Source organism: Phaseolus vulgaris, chromosome 6 (assembly GCF_000499845.2).
Source record: "Phaseolus vulgaris cultivar G19833 chromosome 6, P. vulgaris v2.0, whole genome shotgun sequence".
In the NCBI taxonomy this organism is placed as follows: Eukaryota; Viridiplantae; Streptophyta; class Magnoliopsida; order Fabales; family Fabaceae; genus Phaseolus; species Phaseolus vulgaris.
In genome coordinates this window covers 31,140,727-31,160,526 of record NC_023754.2, presented here as the reverse complement: position 1 = coordinate 31,160,526, position 19,800 = coordinate 31,140,727, and the positions used below count along the sequence as shown (strand labels likewise).

The 19,800-nt window shown below is 35.6% G+C and overlaps 4 protein-coding genes across 4 annotated transcripts; 1 reads left to right on the top strand and 3 right to left on the bottom strand.

The window, feature by feature from the left end:
* Nucleotides 1–365: 365 nt before the first annotated feature.
* LOC137832937 (pentatricopeptide repeat-containing protein At1g10270) lies at nt 366–3,231 on the bottom strand. The gene has a single exon (XM_068641342.1). It carries the CDS (start codon nt 3,094–3,096, stop codon nt 610–612), a length of 2,487 nt encoding a protein of 828 aa, XP_068497443.1. The 5' UTR covers nt 3,097–3,231; the 3' UTR covers nt 366–609.
* Nucleotides 3,232–3,815: 584 nt separating this feature from the next.
* On the bottom strand, nt 3,816–10,049 carry LOC137832936 (uncharacterized). Its single transcript, XM_068641341.1, has 14 exons — nt 9,731–10,049; nt 9,229–9,348; nt 8,656–8,715; nt 8,457–8,558; nt 7,122–7,205; nt 6,935–7,053; nt 6,727–6,828; nt 6,448–6,564; nt 5,359–5,424; nt 5,179–5,245; nt 4,821–4,874; nt 4,645–4,734; nt 4,373–4,411; nt 3,816–4,284 (listed from the first exon to the last, which is right to left on the bottom strand). The coding sequence occupies exons 1-14, from the start codon at nt 9,752–9,754 to the stop codon at nt 4,165–4,167; spliced, it is 1,164 nt and encodes a 387-aa protein (XP_068497442.1). The 5' UTR covers nt 9,755–10,049; the 3' UTR covers nt 3,816–4,164.
* A 2,523-nt stretch (nt 10,050–12,572) lies between these two features.
* Nucleotides 12,573–15,959, top strand: LOC137832933 (protein FAR1-RELATED SEQUENCE 11). Its single transcript, XM_068641339.1, has 4 exons — nt 12,573–12,742; nt 12,998–14,008; nt 14,455–14,898; nt 15,042–15,959. Exons 2-4 carry the CDS (start codon nt 13,028–13,030, stop codon nt 15,657–15,659), a joined length of 2,043 nt encoding a protein of 680 aa, XP_068497440.1. The 5' UTR covers nt 12,573–12,742; nt 12,998–13,027; the 3' UTR covers nt 15,660–15,959.
* A 322-nt stretch (nt 15,960–16,281) lies between these two features.
* On the bottom strand, nt 16,282–17,947 carry LOC137832935 (mitogen-activated protein kinase kinase kinase NPK1-like). The gene has a single exon (XM_068641340.1). The coding sequence runs from the start codon at nt 17,566–17,568 to the stop codon at nt 16,543–16,545; it is 1,026 nt and encodes a 341-aa protein (XP_068497441.1). The 5' UTR covers nt 17,569–17,947; the 3' UTR covers nt 16,282–16,542.
* Nucleotides 17,948–19,800: the final 1,853 nt, after the last annotated feature.

The window sequence follows — 19,800 nt, the reverse complement described above, 5'->3', positions numbered from 1 at the left end:
TGTTTGTTTCTAAGAAGGAGTCTCTTAGTGAAGCAATGAAAGAGCAACCAAAAGAGACCACGGTCTTCTAAAACTTCACCTTGTTAGAATTGATTTCTAATTCTGATTAAATATCGATAAGATGCTGATCACTTTAAAACTTTTGCATTTAATATCTTAACAAGATGTTTATCATAAGGAAATTCAAATTCTCCTAAAAGAAAGCACACTACCTCCCTCAAATTCTTTTTCCAAATAGAGCTTAAGCTTAGAGGTAATCCAGTACATAGTCTAAATATAATTCTTGAGGCAAAAAACTTACATTTCTTTCTGGCTAAATGGGAAAGAATATCAATGGCAGTAAGAAAAAGATAGATATCAAGGCATGATATTGAAGGTTGATTTATAAGAATAAATTATAAATGACATGTCATACAGGGAAGGATTACATGTCAGATAAATAAGTCAATGTAGATTCTTGTATCATCATCTATAAACTCATAAATATCTAGTGATTCCGAACAGCAGAACTCGGTGTCACAGAGGATCATGATATGGCAATGATAGAACAACTCTTCGCTGGATTAAGAAGAGAACCAGTAGTACTAAGAATTGACTTGAAGTGCAAACTTAAACGGCTACCTGTTCAGGAACTTCTGATTGTTGTTGATGTGATTCCTCAAAGTGAGAACCTACTCCTGACAACGGGTGATATGGTCCAGGTCCAGTCACGTGAGATGATTGTCCTGGGGCTGTAGGATAAGGCGGTGACATTTTAGGTGATGCTCCATACGAAGGAATAGATGACCCGGACAGTGGAGGAGCTGGTCCGGCTGGTGGATGGTGTTGTCCTGCCATGGGAGGGGTGAATCCTGACGATGGATATCGTGGTTCTGACATTTGTTGGGGCCCACGTGGTGTTCCATAAGGCTGATATCCTGCCATTTGAGGTGAAGGTCCAGATGGTGTATAATGATGGGCAGTCATTTGCGGGGATGCCCTGTTCATTTGAGAAGGAAATTCAGACGTAGTAGGGTAAGGCTGTCTTGACATATGAGGTGAAGGTCCAGCTGCTGTAGTGTGAGGCCCAGTCATTGGAGGAGAAAATCCCCACGAAGGTTGATGCATTGGCGGGCGTTGGTGTCCCAACACTTGATGTGGAGCCACATAAGGTGAATTATGTGGTGCACCGGCCATTTGAGAAGGTGGCGATTGAAACCCAGAAGGTGGATAATGTGCTCCAGTCATTTGAGGAGAAGGAGGTGTTGGACTATGTGCCGCCTTTTGTGCTGGAAACCCAGAAGGTGGGTTATGTGTAGCTCCTGACATTTGAAAAGGTGGTGGCGGGTGCAGCTGAGCTGCCATATGTGTGGTGGGAGGAGGGCCAGAATGTGGGTTATGTGGCGCCACTGCCATTTGCGAGGGGGACCTGACTGGTGGTGGACGGTAAGCAGGTCTTGGAGGGGGTGGACGAGGAGTGTATGCAAATCTGTTGATATCTAGCAGTCTTTCAATCTCATCACCTCTCCCAGCTTCCTTAAAAACCTCAGTAACAGATTCCCGCAAGGCAGGAGTGACCCCAACACCATACCTCATAACCTCATCCAGCAGCTCTACGCTTTTGTCCAATAAGCCATGGGCACAAAGTCCCTTGATTACAACCTCATAGCAAGTGGGGTCTGGTTTGGGATCCTTCTCTCCCAATTTACTCAAAATTTGAGCACAGTCAATAGCCTTACCATTCTTAATCAATTTATCAAACACCGTGTTACCAAAACCAGCAACTACCCTAAGACCAGCATCCGCCATTCTGTTGAACACCCTGAGAGCATCATCGATCCTCTCCATTCTCAAGTAGGCTTCAATCAAAGTTCGGTGAGTAGGCACATCGGGGCTCAAAGACTTAGAGCACAGTTCTTCAAACAGAGTCTCGGCTTGGGAAAGCATCTCATTCTCACAAAACCTAGCAATGATATTATTGTAGCCAGCAACGTCCATGGCAAAGGGCTTAGAATTAGCCTTGGTACCAACCTTCTTAAAAGTTGCAAGGGCCTCCTCAAAGTTTCCAAGATTAAAGCACTCATTAACCATAATATTGAAGGTATCAGAGTTAACAGCTTGGAAATTGGGAGGGGTGTGATTGTCGAGCATATTATCAAACAGGGCCCAAGCCTCAGTTTTCCTGGCATGCTTGAGCAAACACTCCAACAAAACGTTGCAAGTGGCAGGGGTCATTCTAAACTGGCGCTCCAACAAGGACTTGTAGGACTCCATGGCCTCCTTATCCCTTCCCTTTTTGAAGAACCATTCCATGAAAGTGGAATTCACAATCCCGTCATACACCAGGCACCGCTCCTTAAGCTCGTCGAAGAGCTCATTGGCCTTCTCCAAATTCTCCAGTTCGAGAAAGCCGGAAATGAGGTTGTTGTAGACGAGGGAATCGGCGCCATGGCCCTTGGTGAGCATCTCGCGCAAGAGGTCCACGGCTTCGGAAATCCGACCGGCTTGGATCAGACCTTTGGTGAGATGGCGATAGGTGACGGGGGAGGGACTGAAAGGAGCGTTGGCGATGATGTGGCGATAGATTTCAAGGGCCACGTCGACGCGACCCTCGTCGCAGTGGGTGTTGATTACGTTGTTGTAAGAGACGATGTTTGGGACGATGTTGAATTGGTTGAAGAAGAAGTGGAAGAGGGCAATAGCCTCCTCGTATCGCTTTGACCGGTACATGGCGGCGATGATGGCGTTGCAGGTGAACACGGTTGGCCGTGTCACGGAGAACACCGCGTGCCGGGCAATGGCGGACGCCGCCTCGAGGTCGCCCGCGCGGATGAGGGACTGAACGCGATTGTGGAGACTCAACCGGGGGCCCACCAACGCCGAAGTGGAGTCTGGGAGGCGAGGAGCGTTGGGGTCACGCGGAGGGCCCTGCTGCGGAGGAGGACGAATAGCATTTAGGGGAGGCTCGATGCGCAGACGCCGCTTCCGTCGCCGGCGCTCGGCCGCAGCTTCTTCGGCGGAGGAGAAGGCGTAGGAACGGGTTTGGGTGAGAGAGAAGATGGGACGGGAGGCGGCGATGGAGGACAAACGGCGGAGGAGCAGGCGGTGAAGCAACATCTTGATGTCGTAATGGAATGCCAAGTGAATGTGTTTCTTTCACTCTTCCCACACCAACGCTGTGTTAAACCCTAAGAAACCCTTTCACATTTGGGAACACTTCCTTCCTCTCTTTTTTTTTTCTTTTCTATTTTAATTTTAACTTTACCACATTTATAATTTAATTTATATTAGGGTTTATTATAATACTATTCAATAATATTTCATTTTAATTATTGTTATAGATAATTATTCTACAATATTTCCTCTGGTCCTTTCAGTAACTATAATAAAAACTACGTAAAAACAACTCATTTAATATTTTAATTACGTTGTGTAAATCACATATCAATTTAATCATTTGTAAGCATATGAAACATTATATTTAAAAACTAATAAATAACTTCTTTACATTTTTCATTCATGTAATTTTTTTCTCAAATCGTATCAGAACTAATAAAAACATTGGGTTAGTATGATATAATAGTGTTATTTTGTAATTTATCTTTCACTATTTGGATTATTTGGATTAATTTGTATAGCATTCTGTGTAGCTTTCGTTATCATTTGCTTTTTAAAAAATTTAGTTGTCTTTGTAATATTTTAAAATAACTTATTTGTAACTTATATTAATTTCTATTATGATATTTTTTATATTTTAATATACAGCATAATAAAATAAAAAATATAAGTAATAAGAGATCAATATTAAAACAATAAAGAAAAATATAGAGACTATATGCTATAAATAAAAGACGAAAAATATCATTGAACATAGAAAAACATACATTTAGGAAAAAACACTCACAACTTCCTGCTTCCCTGGAAAAAGACAGTGCAAAATGTAACTTTTACATTCTGAATCACCTCTTTACATTGACCTTCCTTGAAAAAAATAAAATAAACTATGCAATATGAACACCTCTATACCACACCCTATACACAAAGGAAATGAATGGCTTAGGTAGAATAATGGTAAAGGGAGCAAAGCTCCTGCAAACTCTTACCAGACCCAACACCTCAGACTAGAAACAAAAATCGGAAGCCATGTGGCATGTCAATTTCAAACATGACTATGAACAAAATACCCTAATGGGTTGTCAGGTTTGCCTGCTGTTCATATGGATCAATCCAACATTTGTCTTTCTTTGTTGCATCTTTCCATCTTTTACCGAAAACCTGCATTTCAATGTATGACTGCATCCTAACCTGCATGTATCATATTGCTTTGTCAAATAAGGGCAGCAAATGGATCTAAAGCTCCATAAAATCTGCATTATCCAATTATGTTACTTACTTTAGCTCTAGCATTACCTCCAGAAGAGTCTGTTGGTGCCTGCAATCAAAGGACAAAAACCCTTATTAATCATTAGACTATCAGTAAAAAATCTAAACACAAATAGATATACCTGGATTTACTATGATTTAATATGTTGTCAACTGGAACTAGAAGTAGTCAAGCATACAAATCTTAATAACAAGGAAGTTTATAGAGAATCGGCTTAAATTCAGACAACTGTGCGACTGTTATCATCAAGTTACACTATGTGTAGACATGAAATCACTTGCCTCATTGCCATTTGGGCCCCCAAGAGTAGGCAGACCCAGATGAACTATGTACTCAGAATCAACAACACCAACATTTTTCATTCGATCACCCTGAAATATGGCTGAGAGATGAGTAAAAACCACACTGGAAGTACTTGGCTTGATATGAATATGCTGTTGTGGAGCAAGCAAGTTACCTGTGCACAATAGCCAAGTTGCCTATCCAGGCCCCAGGCATGGATTAAGTCATTCTGCAGATAGAAAGATGATTGCATGAATATGAATACATGACCGTAAAAGAAGAAACCATGCTCAATTAAAAAATTATATACTCACTCACTACTGAACAAAATAATAGCAGTAACTTTCCAACTATATAGAAAGTTAGATATTTCTAACTGTACTAGCATGTTATATAATGTTCTCAGACAGACTTGAAAAGTAATTAAAAAAATCTGTGCTAACATGTCATATAATGCTTCCAAGCATAAAAAGTTCATCATGGTCTTCACAATAAGATTCAGTAACAAATTTTCTTAGTTTTAATATCCATACCTGGATTAAATGCCATACACATTGCCAAGACTTTTTAGAAAATACCGGTGCCATCATTTCCACCCAACTGCAAAACAAATCCTTTCCATACTTAATTCTGAATCCAATTTAATAGCAAGAATGAGCAGTGAGTTAACTGAATAGAAAACAGTACAAAACACACAGTGTGCAACTGTTTACCCAATGCAAGGAGGAGCAATGCTGTCGTCATCACACCTTCCACTGCCTTTTAATTTATAATACCTTCTGTATAGACACAACAACAAAAATAATATTAGCAATTTTTTTTAGAAACAATAATTCCCAGTAAAAAATCCCCTGTAGCATATATGTACGTGCAACCTCAAAAACAGCAAATAAATCGCCTATAAATAATAGGGGTAAATTTTGTCCATGTTTTCCACACTACCACACTTTACAGAGATGTAATGTGTGTATGAGGCATACATATAGTGTGAAATGTAACCTGCAGAATGACTAGGATCTGTGCAATAATCCAGTTCATTTATGCAGTATCATGTTGGTTACTCTAAGAAATTGGGATTTGGATGTAACAATTCCCACAAAACCTGTTCTTAAGGTGATAATTGATCATGCCTTGTAAGGACTACATTATTTATATCAACTAATATGGAATCTCAACTTGCTAAGAGCCTACGTCCTGGTGGTTCCCACACTATGACACTCCACTAGGCTTTTTTGGAGTCTCTTCAAAGGTAACATTTAAGACAGTTTTTCAACAGTTATGTTGTAATAATTGTAGGCATACTCAATTAAGGCTGTGTTTGAGTAAACAACTTCATTAAGTTCTATAAATTTCTATCATTCACAAGCTCAACTATGAAATTTACTGAAATATCTTAAGAAAGCCCACTTCTTAAGAAAATAAGCCTTACAAATTTTACTTTGACAGGTTTGTTATGTATTTAATTAAAATAAGCTAAAAAAAGGTTACAGGGAGGTCATAAGCCCAAAGTAGTGCTTTGAAAAGTCTCCTATATAAGAAAAACTTTGTCCATATACATTGGTAACATAAATAGCAAGGGAAATATTTTGTTAGGGCACATTTTTCCAGAGTAGTACACTTTGTGGAGATGCTGTGTGTCTGAGTATGCACATATTTTTTAAATGTAACCCCCATAAGGACAGGGAACTACAAAATATTTAAGATTGTTAAACAGAGCCATGTTGGCTGTAATTTTGTGATAAAGGTGTGAATTTACCAGTGGAACACTGCTTATTGCAAAAGGTTAGGGAAATAAGGTCAACCTGTGCACTTTTGATCCCGCTTTATGGACTGTCAGTGGATGATGTACTTCAGATTTGGTAGGATCCAGAGCTGGCTGTGATATCTCAAGACCCTCTTCTTTAACAATAGATAAATACCTACCAAATAATCAACAAATCCTATAAGAGGCATGAAATAATCCCCATAGATGAAAAAAAAATTACTACTTCTCATCTAGCATAGTCAACTAAGACCCCTAAATTTAGTATCATCCTACTCTCTCGAAGAAATTTTATAAAATAGAAGCAAAAAAAACTTACCTTTTCGGATCAAAATTATCAACAAGAAGGTCCTCATCCCAAAGAAATATGTAGTTGTATTCGGCAATTATGTCTGGATGCAAAAACCGTTTTGCAAACCACCTATGCCATGATATAGCACTATTTCACTCAATCTTTATCCATGAATTTAATCTTCAGAAAAGATCATTAAAACTAGTGAAAACAAATTTACTTGGGCCTTTTATACCATTTTGTTTGATTGATAGCAGATACATGTATGACATGGTTACTCCAAGCCAAACTCTTCCATCCATCCACAGAACCATCATAGTGAAAAAGCATCACAACAAAATCACTTGACAAGAACTGCCATCAGCCATGAGTCAGCAGATATAACGAGTTTTAGATGAAACAAAAATTGAAGCAATAATAACCTTTTCAACAATTTTGCTGACAATTTCTTTCTGCTTAAGTCCTACTGCCATAGCCAACAAGTTCAATGGGCGCTTTATAATTCTCTACGGAAAAAAGAAAAGAAAAAGTGATGCATAGAAAGAAAATCAATAAGGCATATACCATCAACCTATAAGATAGCAGGATTTTAACAAATGTACAGTGATAGATAAGATCAGAAATTGATAGAACAACAGATATTTATTATAGAAACCACTCTGATCAGTATCAGTGGGCAGCTAAACCAGAGATCCTGGGGGGTGACCATCTCCCTCTGTAACTCCCAGGTAGTTTCTTCTCTCCCTTCGAAGTCCAACTTCCTCCTCGCAACTCTTAGCTGACTCTAACCAGCACCCCTTATCCCTCTAGTTACTATATACAAGTAGTTATTCTATTGTTAACAGAACTGAGTCCCAATCTCCTAGTAATCCTCTTATTTACCTAAGCTGGTCCCTTTCAATCAGTGGGTCTTTACTAAACTTTATTTATACAAAGAGAGTCAAATGCTTAATGAAGCAGATCACAAGAGAGGGAATCAAAGGAATCAAGAGAGAAACTTGACTTGTGTGCCTAGAAGAAAGGGAATAGAGAGAAAAGAGAGGCAGGAAATAAGTAGTGGACAGTGACAAAGAGTTGAGAGGCTTTTGAATACCCTGTTTTATCTTTTTTGTTTCAGTCTTTATTTTTCATTGTAATTCTATTCACTGGTGCTCATACATATAGATATCTGTTTTCAAAAGAATATACAGTAGAATCACCACATCTAAGCGAGTTCTGTCCCAGCTTCTAAAGTTTAATATCTGGTAAAGTACTATTTTCCTTTGACTTTTAATCTTATGCATGAGCATTTCTTGAGAGCAATAAAAAACAATTCCAATTTCTGGAGCAAATTATTGTTATCCTCTCTCTGATATGCATGCTGATCAAGTCATCGTATCTTTCAGCAAGTCATCATTGTGCACACTCCAATAATCCAAAACAGAACGTGCATTTAAAAATAAATGGAGTAAAATTACACCACTAAAAGTAACATTCTAAAATATAATTCCGACTTGTCCATACACCAATTCTTAATACGTACAACAGAAGTCAACAGAGTTAAAACATTAATTGAGCACATCAATTACTTGTTCAAGATCAAACTCCAATGAACCAACTTTAGTAGAAACAAAAATATTTTGGGGAAGGAAGGACTGAACTTACAGTGGATTAGCAACATTTTTATCTTCTGAAGCTTAAGATTAACACTACAAGAGTCTTAAGTGAATTTCTGTAATATAAATGAAGGACTAGAATTAAGCACACATTACACATACATGATCTCTACCAGAGTCCCATAAAGGCCGCATTTCCAAGTTAGATGTTCTAGCAATAATTCCTTCAGGCAATGCGTCACTTCCAAAAGGCCAGCATTGTCTCTAGGAAAATGGAAAAATGAAGAGAATTAGAGATAGTTCCAAAGAGGTAAGCTTAAAAGCTATATAAAAAACAATTTCTCCCCCCAAAATAACAAACCTTGCAAGCATTTGATTTTGAATCTGGTATTGTACGAATTAGTCCCCATCGTGCTAATCTCTGCATATAAAATACCCAGAATATGTTCAAGTAAGCAAACTCATTTTCACTTGCAGAAAATAAAAACAAGACTAACTAAAATTCAACTAGAAGTACAAACTGTGGGAGCCTAAAAGTTGAGTGCTACCAACAATCTTCGACACTCCAAGTTTGTGAATCTTAATTTTGTTAAATCAATTGCGAGCAGCAAATACTAGCAAGAAGATACATCTTGCCAATGCTCAAATGAACAAATATCATGTAGCATTATATTTTTCCCACCACTTTACCAAAAGTAACACTTTCGAAGCATTGTTCATAGAGAGAGTCAACTAAGGTGGCATGTATAAGTATACCTTTTCAAATTCCCAGATATATATCTACGGCAATATCAGTTTGATAATACTTTTTTCTCATAAAGAAGAAAAAATGGGAGTAGCAACAATACAACAAAATTCACAGTAAAAATCATAATTTGCCAGGTATTGTAACTTAGATTAAAACTTGAGGGGATAGAAATACAATAATACATACCTGTTTGTATTCATTAGCAAAAAAGGCATTTCCAACGAAATAAGCACCAGAAATCAAAGAAACAACGATGAGGACACTCCAGAGGAACAACCTATTCTTGGGTTCAGGCAAGACAAGTCCCTGGCAAAGACAACGGTTAGAATAGCAACAAGTGGGTAAATGAAAGCAGTTCAATAAACTATTGACGAGTTCTTAGAAAGGTTATAATCAGATAATACATCCTGCGTACAGCCAATAGAGCAGAGAAATCAATAATGAAAATAGAGTGGGTGAAAATGTGAAACGAATCGCAGAAAAAGAAAGTAGAGAAAGGCAGAGGGACAGAAAGTGACAGAATAAAGGAATGGAAAAAAACTTGCAGGGAATCACAGATTTTGAGCAGAGAGGAACCTGAAAAGGTGGTTATAAGTTGACGGATGAAGAAAGTAGGAAGCAGGTTTAATGGGCGGTGAGGCAAAAATTAGTGAAGAAAGTGAGTTGTAAGAGGTTGGAAGAAGCTTACAGTTACAGAATCGAAAGACTTCATTGTTGAAGGTTGTGCAGAGAGTTGTGAGAGGTGGCGAAAAAGGGGTATAAGTGTTACGTACGATAAGCTTTGTAGGTGAAGAAATGAAGAATGGTTGAAAGAAGAAAAAGGAAGAAAGGAGAAGAAAGAAGAATGGGAAAGGAAGGAATAGGAGAAGAGAAAGTTGGTTGGAGAAAGAAAGGGAGAAAAGGAGAAGACCGAATAAAAGAGATCGCTATTGCTGCAAACATATACACAAACAAAGAATCAGTGTCATGTAAGAAACCAACGTTGTACTTCGCTCAGGATGCCAAACATACAACTCAAACAAATTTATTGTTCGATATAAAATGTTATTTTTTTATTTTTGTGATTTAAAACGTATGAAAATATTATTGAAATTAAATTAAAATTATTTATGTAAGCATAATGTTTATTTTGGGAGGGAAAAGGTAATAAATAAGCATTGAATGAAGCATTAAATATAAAATAAGGCTGTGGTGTGCTGGAAACTTTTTAATTTAATTTAATTTTAAAGAAAGGGGACCGAATACCAATATTTAAAATTAGTGTAATTTGGTTTGATATTAGGAGACTCAGACAATATTCGTTTTAAACATATCGAATACAAATACTCGTAAAACACGTATCGAATATAGATACTCGTAAGTCCTAGAATATGTATTAATAAAGTATTTAAAAAATATTTATTAAATTTTTAATAATTTTAATATGATTCTAATATAATATTTAAAAATGAAAAATATATTATTTTTTAAAATTATAATTTTTTATTATGATTAAAAAATAAAAAACAAATCATTATAAATCATATAAAAAAAAACATCTTTATACTAAAATAAATATCAGTAATATTGTGTGTTAGTGTTTGTGGTAGATAATCAAGTGATTGGATAATTAAAAATCATTTAACAAAGCTTTATTATACTTATTTAATTAATGGTTTATTATTACAACAAATCAATGGCTTATAAAAACATTAAAAACTAACTGCTTTAAACGTCATAATTAATATGCGCACATGTACAACAAACAGCATACATTAATATGTAACTATAAATTCATTAAATCTCATGTATAAAAGACAAATCATTTTTCTATCTATTTATCTTTACCGTCGTATTTATATTTATTTATATTCTCTTCTCTTGGCACCATTCCAGCAATAATAATAGATATTAGTAACTTATTAATTTATAGAAAAGAGTTATCGTGATAAACTATTAAATTTAAAATAACAATTTTAGGTAAGTAATGTATCTAAAGATTCGTTTTGGGTACAAGTTAAATTACTTTTATATATTTAGAAATGAAAATACGTGTGAATTAAATTATGAATTGTGAAAGTAAGCAGCATGATGATACATAATTAGTTAAAAGGGTTAACTAAAATAAAAGAACTGAGTTAATTGGATGAGTGAATGAATTGTAAGTGAAGTTGTGTTTTGCCAATTCTCTTCATTTCAAATAATATAAGTTCTCTTTAAGATGGCCTAAATACACGGTGTTTCTACTGAATTTTCTAAAAATAATATTTCAATTAACAAATTTGTTCTTTTGCAGTATGCTCGTTTAATGTTTATAGTTGAAGAAAAATTACTTTTTAATTTACTTCAAATAAAAATAATTTTATGTAAACTAATCGCATTAAATTATGTGAATCTTGGTGACTTGTTGTTTAATATTAATGTCCTATCCAGTTACTAGTTATTGATGGTCGAGGAGTCGTCAAGATAAACAATTAAACGGTCTTTTGACTATTAGAACAATGGGACAATTGATCAATTAGATTAGTTTGAGAGTAATAAGCAACTAAATAAGATTAGTGTTAGAGATCTTACATCGACTAGAGATAAAAACATTTCATTATATATAAGTGGATGCAAACTTCATCTTATAAGTTGGTTTTACGAGGTTGAATTATGCTTAAAGTTCACTTCTTAATATGGTATCAAAGTCATTTTGAAGCTATCATAGCGGGTGTTTGTTAGACTTATCAGGTTATCCGCTATCGGATTGTTATTGGACTACTCATAATATGTTCGTGAGGGGGGTGTTGGAGATAATGAATATTTTTTTTTCTTCGGTTTGAGTTTTCTTATTCTTCATGTTTTTTGCTCATCTTCCATTGGTAATTTTGAGATCGAAGAGTGTGATGTTATTCACATTAAGATTAAGATTCACTTGATGGTAGATGCAAAATAATAATGATTTTATCAAAGAACAAAGTTGCTCCAAAAAAAGTGATTGAAAATGAATTAGAAATTAAAGTTATTTTATTTGACATGTGAAATTTAGTGGGGAAACGGAGGGTGAAAATATATTATTTCCTTATTTATGTTGTTGTCTTAAAATAAGGAATTGAAGAAAGAGTGAGAGAATGAGTTTGTATATAAAAATTATCCATTAATATTAATTTTTAAAAAATAAAAATAATTTTATTTTTTAAATAATTTATATGAAATGAAAAAATATTATATTATACTAATAAAACGAAATATATTAAATAGTAATAGAAACTACATAAAAAAAATAGTTATTCAAATTCATCATATTTTTTTTATATAGGCATAGATTTACGCGAGAGTTTTATGGGCTTTTACCTATTTTTTTGTTGAAAAAATTTCCTTTGCAGTGCATTTTTTTTCCAGCAAAATAAATTTGAAATGTTGAAAATTTGAAAGGCTTAGCACTTATTGTACATAGGATGGATTTTTTTTATTATTATTTTGGAAAGATTAAATCTTACAGAAATTGTAGTAAAATTTAGAAAAAAATGTTTTAGAAATAGAAAAAGGAAATAATTTGAAATATAAAAATTGCGGAGTGTAGGTGTACCCTAACCTCCCTATGTGTGGCGTGGCCGGTGGCTCTATATCTGAAACTGTTTGGAGCTTTTCTTCATTTCTCGTTTCTTTCTCTATCGATCCAACCACCCAATTCGCGATTCAACCGCTTCGCTCTTCTCAATCGCTCTTTCCCTTCTCTGTATGCTTCTCTTTCTCACTCTCTTTTCCTTTAACCTAACCTTCTTCGCATTTTCATTCTCTCTTCTCTTCAAAAACCATACAATTGCATTCCTTTCATCATGCAATTCTTCTCATTTTTTTCTTTTCTTTCACGCAATAAACATTTGACTGATTCGTTAACTTGTATTGTAATGTTGACTGTATTTTTATCTTTCTGCTCATGCCAGCTGATTATTATTTTCACTCTGTTTCCTCCCTAAAATATTTGCCATAGGTTATCTGAGTATTGTCACTGGAAAAATATATGATGTCTGAAGATGCTGGATCTATGTTGGTAGTTTATGATGATGTCTCCGACCAACGCTCTCTGTCTTTGGATGATGCAAGCAGCGCCGAGGAGTCACCTGATGAAACCAGGCTCTCCTTGGAATCAACACATGATGCTATTCCGTACATTGGTCAGAGGTTTGCCACTCATGATGCTGCTTACGAGTTCTATAGTGAATTTGCCAAAAGGAGTGGCTTTTCGATTAGACGTCACCGCACAGAAGGAAAAGATGGTGTTGGAAAAGGGCTCACCAGGCGCTACTTTGTTTGTCACCGTGCTGGCAACACTCCTGCCAAAACATCAACTGAAAGTAAACCTCAGAGAAATAGAAAGTCTTCTCGCTGTGGGTGTCAGGCGTACATGCGGATTAGCAAAACAACGGAATTTGGAGCTCCCGAATGGCGTGTCACTGGTTTTGCTAACCACCATAATCATGAACTTCTGGAACCAAACCAAGTTCGGTTTCTCCCTGCATACAGAACTATCTCGGATGCTGACAAAAATCGAATACTGATGTTTGCCAAAACAGGAATTTCTGTTCATCAAATGATGAGGCTTATGGAGCTTGAGAAGTGTGTGGAACCTGGATATTTGCCTTTTACTGAAAAAGACGTAAGGAATTTACTCCAGTCATTTAGGAAATTAGATCCAGAAGAAGAAAGCTTGGATTTATTGAGAATGTGCAGAAATATTAAGGAGAAAGACCCTAATTTTAAATTTGAGTACACACTTGATGCAAACAACCGTTTGGAGAATATTGCTTGGTCATATGCTTCATCAATCCAGTGGTTTGAAATATTTGGTGACGCTGTGGTGTTTGATACAACACACCGCCTAACTGCTTTTGACATGCCGCTAGGGATATGGGTTGGAATAAATAATTATGGAATGCCTTGCTTTTTTGGCTGCACACTTTTACGGGATGAAACCGTGAGGTCGTTTTCCTGGGCACTGAAGGTACTGTGATGAAGTTATCAATGTTAATATTATTTGGTTTTTTATTCAAATTGTGTCGTGGGCTCTTAATTTTTTTTACACACTGCTCTAATTAGTGAAAATAAGCGAAATGGAAGGGCAACAAATTTTATATCGAAGCCATAAACAGCATGGCAGTTTCTAGGACATAGTAATGTTTATGTGGTAATGAGTGAATGCCAATTAAATTACCTTCTCTCCAAAACCTTTCTTGTTGAGTAGCCTGCGCTTTGGTAGATGTTGTAAGCCACCTTATCATAGTTCCGTTTTCTTTTCAATTATTTTGCAATGGACAAGAATGTTGTTGAAAATTTCTTTCTTTCGCTTTTTAATTGTGGAATCTAAATTTATGAGAAGTTATGCATCTCCTTAATTTACATTGCTGTTCCTTTTGTTTTTCTTTTTTGTATAAATCACCTTCTTGGAAGGCTTTCTTAGGGTTCATGAATGGGAAGGCTCCACAGACTATATTAACCGACCAAAATATATGTCTCAAAGAAGCACTATGCACAGAAATGCCTACAACAAAACATGCTTTCTGCATATGGATGATAGTAGCAAAGTTTCCATCCTGGTTTAATGCTGTTCTGGGGGAACGGTACAATGAGTGGAAGGCTGAATTCTACAGGCTTTATAATCTTGAGTCAGTTGAGGATTTTGAACTAGGTTGGAGGGAAATGGTTTGTTCTTTTGGGCTGCATTCCAATCGGCACATGGTCAATTTATATAGTTCACGCTCTCTTTGGGCGTTGCCATTTCTGAGAAGCCATTTTCTTGCTGGAATGACTTCAACTGGTCAGTCAAAGTCAATCAATGCTTTCATTCAACGATTTCTAAGTGCACAAACTCGCCTTGCACACTTTGTTGAACAGGTATTGTTCTTAATGTCTCAACTGGTTTGGATATTGTTATATTGGTTTTTAAAGCGTATTTGCAGATTTGGTTTTATCCAATGTTGTAGTGAAATATCATTATCTGCGTTTTAACTTGTTTTTTTTTTTTTTTGCACAATCAGGTAGCTGTTGCTGTGGATTTTAAAGATCAAACTGGAGAACAACAAACCATGCAGCAGAATCTCCAAAATGTTTGCCTCAAAACAGGGGCCCCTATGGAATCACACGCAGCCACTATCCTCACTCCTTTTGCCTTTTCAAAGCTTCAAGAACAACTTGTGCTGGCTGCACATTATGCATCGTTTTCAATTGAAGATGGTTTTCTTGTGAGGCACCACACCAAAGCCGAGGGAGGTCGGAAAGTTTATTGGGGCCCTCAAGAGGGAATTATAAGTTGTAGCTGCCATCAGTTTGAGTTCACTGGTATTCTTTGCCGGCATTCCCTTAGAGTTCTTTCAACAGGAAATTGCTTTCAGATCCCAGATAGATATCTTCCTATTCGATGGCGTCGTATAAGCATGCCCTCTACTAAGCTTCTTCAAAGTCCACCAAACGAGCATGCTGAAAGAGTCAAGTTATTACAAAACATGGTTTCATCTCTGATGACAGAATCTGCTAAATCTAAGGAACGGTTAGATATTGCAACAGAACAAGTTTCCATCCTTCTGTCTCGCATAAGAGAGCAACCAATTTCTTTACAAGGTGGCCGAGATATTTCTTCCATTAATAGGAATCTTTGACTCCTGGATACAATAAATGGGTGAGATTACACCAAACTGTTTATGAGAAAGCGTAGTTATAGGATTTCTCATGCTATGTTGGAACCTTTTGAAGGGGGTAGAAGGTGTCAATTAACTTCAACTTCTGCAGTGAAGTTTCTGTATGGCAATAATTCTATTTTGTACAAATGTATAGTAAATTTGTACATACGCTTTTTGTATTTGCAAAATATCTCTGCCATATTTGAAAAAATAGAAGAGAAGTTGTTTGTAATAGAGATTACGAAGATTGTTGTAAGAGAATGCGGCTAAGTGTGATTACTCTTTTTTGTAGCAAGGCAAAAAATTTAAGAAAAAAGAGGGATGATACCCGAATATATGGAAAACGCACACACTTGATTCATTTCAAAGATTAAATGGGGATTCGATTAGTGACATGATTGATGTATAGTTGACTAATTCTTTGTTCAAAATAGAAATAATAAACATTCAAAGAGAAATACACATAGTTCTCTTAGAAGTTATGTAATTAGCATCTTCTAATTTAAATTACACATACGTGGTCATAATAAGAACGTATTCCCACCTTCAATATATACACACACACGCACACAAGGTATGCAGTTTTTAATAAAGATAGCACTTGAAGTGAAACTATGTTGATTAATCACAAACAAATTTTCGTTTAATATCAAAAATCAAATGGTGTAGAAACTTTCATCATTTATGCCACGACAGACAGCTTTAATAACGAAGTTGTGGCTATACAACAGTACTCCTTTGGTGACAAAGTTATTTGAAATGCAAAGGAAAAGCCATTGAAAGTTGAGAACCTATTCGTTTCCTACACAAAGCTTTACATTTGAAATTGTCTATCTACATTAACACTTCTATCATCAATGTTTCAGCCTGATCTAACTGTAATCCAATTCCCTGAAGAGCCCAAAGCACTGTCTTCCGCTTTACATACTGGTGTTCCGTTGGAGTAATCACTGTGAGATGCAAATCTGTCTGTGAATGAGAAATCATCCCCCACTGAACTTTCTAATTCACCTATGTCACAAGAGTCTTTGAAATTGTGAACCTCCAAGACGCTTGCGGGTGAGAAAGCAGGCTGCTGTTGAGAAGGTGTTGAGGTAACAAAGGGATGAGAAAGTAACTGCTCAGCCGTAGGTCTCTTACTGGGGTCTCTCTGCAAGCACATGCTCAAGAAATCCAAACCCTCCTTGGAGAAATGAGGTGGAAACTGAGGTATACCATCACCATGAGCAATCCTGAGCACAGCACCAATGTGATTTGAAACCTCATGAGCCCAAGGAGGCGTGCCAGTAGCCATCTCAATAACTGTGCATCCCAAGGACCATATATCTGCAGACAAATCCACAGACTCGTTCCTCAGCACTTCAGGAGCCATCCAAAGAGGGGTCCCACCACTGGACTTTACCAAGTCCTTAACCCTTCTGGCACATCCAAAATCAGCCAACTTGACATTCCCAGGTGGACCCAAAAGCACGTTCTTGCACTTGAGATCGCAGTGTGCAATTCCATGAAGGTGAAGATAGTTTAGCCCGTGAAGAATTTCCCTGGTATACACCCGAACCACCTCTTCATCCAATGACCCACCGAACTTGAGAGCCACGTCTGCCAAACTACCTCCTGCCATATACTCCATGAAAACGTTCAGTTTGCCCTGCTCCTCCTCTGCCCCTAAATACTGGACAATGTGTTCAGAATTCAATGTGTTCAGAATCTTGACCTCTTCATCCAAAGCCTCACGTCCAGCCCTGGAATTTGATGATTTTACTACAAAAAGGGAACCCGTGGATTTGTTCATCGCCAAATGAACAGTGCCGAAAGATCCACATCCAATCAGTTTTCCCTTCACCCATTTACAGGGTTTAGGCCAAACCCATTGGCGGATGGCACACATACTGGCTTTTCTCCTAGTTACTGCCGCCACCCACCAAGATTATTTGTTCAAATTCAATCCAAAATACAATGGGCATGCACCTGCACATTCCATGGACAGACAAAAGTTAAAGCTTGCAATGCGTTGCTATATGTTGTTGTTCATCCCCAACATTTCTTGTTCTTTCTTACAAGTGATTTCGAAGTGGTTGTTGATAAGGTAGAGCGGTTTCCGAGAAATCGGAAAACCGCTCTAGGGAGGGAACCCCCTTCCTTTGATAGCAGAGTAAGAGTGCTTAAACAGATTAAGGCTTTGGGAGAAGTTGAAATTGAAGTTGTTGAAATAATTTCAAGGAAGGAGGCCCTCACAACCAAACCAAACCAACAGACTCTGACTTATATAAAACCCACCCTTTTCGCCAGTTACCCGTTAACGGTTGGCTCTCCTTAATTTTTGCAAACTCTCTCTTCTTACTTTCTAAACAATAATAAATAAATAATATTATAAAGATAACAATGCATTGTGTTCAATTCTATTTTACAAAGGACACCATAACACATACATTAATTGCTTACAAATGTAGCAAGGTTGAACTATTCCAATGGAGATCTTCATATTTAGCATTTTTTTTCAAATTAAGAAAATAATTAACTTTGACTTTCTCCCTTCATTTAGAACCACACAATGCTGGAGATTCCCACGTGTAAATTTGGTGTTGGATTCTCAAGAAAGAAACCCAAAATAAGAAATTAGATGAAAAGCTTAGGTTTATAAGTATGAGATTCGGACACGCCAGCCTCTTAAATTGTGTGTTTGTGTCGGACACTGACATTCGTAGGACACATATTGATGAAGTGTTCGATTCAAAAAAATATTTGTTGGGTTTCTAACCATTTTAATACAATTTCAAACAATTTTAAAAATGATAAATACATTAATATTTTAAAACTCAAATTTATTGTATAATTTTTTATTATGATTATAAAAAATAAATAATAAATATTTTTGAACCAATCATGAAAAATATATTTCTACTAAAAAAACAACTAAAATATAATTGTGCACATAAACCTTTATTGTTAATTTATATATATATATATATATATATATATATATATATATATATATATATTCGTGACTCGTATCCTACGTTTTATAAATTATATGTATCTTTGTATCCGTATCGTGTGAACCGTGTATATAATTTATAACACTTACATTGAGTTTATCTTGTTTTTACCAAACTTAAAATTATTTGGTTAAAAACTTACATTTAAATACTATGGGTAAGTTTATTTTAATTAAATAATAAATATATCAATCACATTATTATTATCCAAAAATTCAAGTCTGACCATTGATTTCAAGGTAAGGGTGTCTTAATTTATTTTAAAGATTTTTTTTGGTTTCGATTGAGTTTTCAAACAATAAAAAAATAAGATCTTTTAAAGAAAAGTATCAATTTAAATATCAAACAAGATAATAGTTATCTAATGTCATCCATTTTCACTCTTTTAGCATTAAGCATGTGTCGTATTCAAATTCTCGATGATTAAAAAAAATCTCGATTATTAAAAAATATTAGCAAAATATAAAGAATAGAAAAATTTGATATTATTTTTTGTTTAGAATTAATTAGTGAGGGACAAATTGCATCATGATAGGTTTTCTAAATGAGTGTGCTATTTTTTTTAATTAAAATAAGTTTTACAGTAAAATAAATCCAAGCATCAAAATAATGTTTTTACTCTTTCTTATGTGTACAATTATAGTTCAATTCAATTTCAAATGCATGAGAGAAACTTCAAATATTATATTTCATCTTAATTAGGGAATTACATCTAACTCTCTAATAATGTTTATTTTCAAATATTGCAAAACTTAACAGAAGATAATTAAAAAGACAATACATAAACATGAAGGTCTTGAATTCTATAATCTCTTGCGAAACTTTATTATAAGAAATAATGCATACAAATATTAAGATCTTAAACTCTACAATGTCTTGTATTTTTAATCTGTTAATAAAAGTTTAAGTGAAATTAATTAAGAATGAAGAAATTATTTATACTACATTCATAACAAACCTTATAACTCAAAGTTTAAGAGGGTGGTTTTGCTTGGATGGGGTATGAGAGCAGTTTCACAATTTAATTAATTAAATGACACTGTTCTCATAAAACCTTTCAAAAAATTCATTTGAAACACACAAAATTACATATTTATCTCATATTATCATATTTATATTACAAT